Source organism: Morone saxatilis, unplaced genomic scaffold (genome assembly GCF_004916995.1).
Source record: "Morone saxatilis isolate NCDOM2014 unplaced genomic scaffold, NCSU_SB_2.0 Contig11, whole genome shotgun sequence".
NCBI lineage: Eukaryota > Metazoa > Chordata > Actinopteri > Moronidae > Morone > Morone saxatilis.
The window spans coordinates 1,548,032-1,550,683 of record NW_023339663.1 but is presented as its reverse complement, the minus strand read 5'-3'; the positions used below and the strand labels follow the sequence as shown (position 1 = coordinate 1,550,683).

The 2,652-nt window shown below is 37.2% G+C and overlaps 1 protein-coding gene across 1 annotated transcript in view; it reads left to right on the top strand.

Annotated features, from left to right (window-relative positions):
* Positions 1-1,694, top strand: part of LOC118320851 — a 10,639-nt gene extending 8,945 nt beyond the window's left edge. Inside the window, exon 13 of the mRNA XM_035651975.1 lies at positions 46-1,694. Within this exon, the coding sequence (XP_035507868.1) occupies positions 46-251 (206 nt within the window). The 3' untranslated portion in view covers positions 252-1,694. The remainder of the gene's footprint in view (positions 1-45) is intronic.
* Positions 1,695-2,652: the final 958 nt, after the last annotated feature.

Genomic DNA, 2,652 nt, shown 5'->3' with positions numbered 1-2,652 from the left:
ATCTATCTATCTATCTATCTTAACTGCTGTACGGTTGTCTTTCAGCGATTCCTCCACCAGCTTCCTCAGACACCAAATCGAGCGGAGGAGGTGGGGTAATCAGGGAGATCCTCAACACCAACACCAGCACCTTGATCTTCGCCAGCGCCTTCATAGTGTCACTGATGGTGATGGCTGTGATGGTTGCTTACTTCACCAGGAAGAGAAAAGCAGAAGACCGCAAGCTTCTTATTTCAGACTGGGAGAATTAAACCCAACTAATCCCAGACTGAGACATCTCTTCCACAGCATGTTATTGGTTTATTTTATTAAAGGATAGGTTCACTTTTTTAAAAAAAAGACAAATATTTTTTTCATTTTTACAATAGAAATCTTAATATAAGATATATGGGAGGCTAATTCCTCAGTCCTCCCTCTGTGCAAAAATATATTCCAAACTGTGTCAGGCTGGAAATTTAGACACTAGTTTCCCAGTTATGGAAATACATAGAAATGTATTGAAAATGACCAAATATCCTGGAAATAATTAGGGTGCATATTTAGTTTGAAACTCAGCTGTTGTAAAAAAAATTATATTTGTTGTAAAAGACTTCTAGAAGATGAGTCCCAAGAACCCAAGTTAATGTTACAGTTAGCAGAAAGCTATAGTCAACTGTAAACTGAATCAATTTGATGCAGCAGAAAAAATTGCTGTTGTGAGAACATTAAAATTAATTAATTAGGAACCTATCCTTTACAGAGCTTCTCTTTAAAATTATGGGGTGTTCTGGTGGGCAAGTGGTCTAACATGTAATGCATGATGACGTAATTTTTGTGAAGAGTTGCATGTTGTCACCTAATTATCCTTTAACTGGTTTCCTCTCTATACTGTCTACTGTCGAATGAAGGCACAGGTCACGAAATCTAATCTTTAAAAACAAAAGTACATAGTTGCACTGAAGAAAAGCTGATGGATGCTTTTCTGTAATTGGCTTTGGTTTCTATTTATGGTTGTTTGTCACATCTGAACCCCACCCACAGCCTCACTGAACCAGTTTTTTTTTTTCAGGCCAGTTGTTAAAGCATGTGCATATTTCTACTGCCATGAAAAAACAAAATTCCACTCTGTCTGGTTTTGCAGGATTTTTTCGATTGCCACTGTCCTCACTGTGTCAACATTTTGCAAACAGGTTCTCAGCAATTATCTTTTGATGTTGAAGGTTTGTTTGGTTAAGTGACATGTGAACTTGAATGTGCAATTTTATTTAGTATTTTTGCATTTGGCTCATGATTTTAGACCTTATAAAATATAGATTTATTCATATACTGTATATAACTGAAGAGTTAGACTTCATTTTTTAATTTTACTTTATAGAGGCCTGTTTAACCTCTGAATTTACAACCATTACTGATTTAAACAAACATTCAATGTGACCAACAGATTTAGTTATTGTCCATTTATTTAAACAGTCAAACTATTTGGGAGTGATAACAACATCACATGCTGTGTGTTGCCATGTGTTGCCATTTTGTCTACATTAGAAGAATTACCCTTTTTCAGTGTAGTCCAGTATGTTACATATGTTCCAGTTCTGGTGAGCAATATCTAATGGTGAAATAATATATTTGTGTAATTTAAATGGGATTTGAGTTACAATACAAGGGAAAATATGCATTATATTGATATACTTAATCACATAATAAACACATTTCTGTGCGGGTGTTTGTGGTTTGTTGTTGTATGATCAGTCAATCATTATCTGGGGCTAAAGTTTTAAGAAGGGGAATCCCAGCTCAGATTATCAGGCACTGATTACAGATTCAGTCTGAACTACCTGACCCACAATCTTCAGAGATCTGGAGGAATCAGGTTTCACTTCAGGAGAAGAAACTGCCAACAGCAGATAAGTGCTGAGGTTCAGACAATATCAAAATGAGAACAAATAGAAGCTACAGTCGGGTTCGTCTGTGAAACCTTTAACAGAGTTCAGTGAAATCTGGTGGAAAGTTAGGACATAATCCAAGAACTCCTTACCTTTGCGTACAGATTAGCGCCACCATGTGGCCATTTCCAAAACACTTTAGCTCATTAGTGTATGAGCAGAAACACAAAGGCACATCCATTTCTGCCTATTTTATGCCATTTTGATCCAATTTGGTAACATTAGAGCACAAAACAGCAATTCATTTTATAGATATATATATATATTCGATACAGCTTTCTGGTACCTGGTTGCCAAGTTCTTGTAGGTGTGGTTTAATTGACGTAAAACCAGCTGCAGCGGCTCTGGAACCATAAACTGTAGGTTTCTGAAGTTCTGTTGCCATCTTGGCCTTCCCAACTCTGCCGGATCTAAAATGGGCAAAGGAGTGGAGCGTGGGTGTAGCTGAGCCTGGTTAATGAAAACAGTGACGGCACCAACCTGCATAACTTAAAGCCGTAATATAATTTAAACTGGTGAGTTTTATAAAAATGTTGTCACCGTAATGTTGTCATGAATGGGAGCATTTTACCTCCAGGTGGCACTACAGCCACACGACACATTTAAACAGAGCTCGGAGTCATTAGTCTTAAAACATGTTGCTCAGTTCATACTTGTGCAAAGTCCCAATAATTCCTGATTTAAATGTTTTACATTTCATGGCACCTGTGTCCCAATAGCCATGATATAC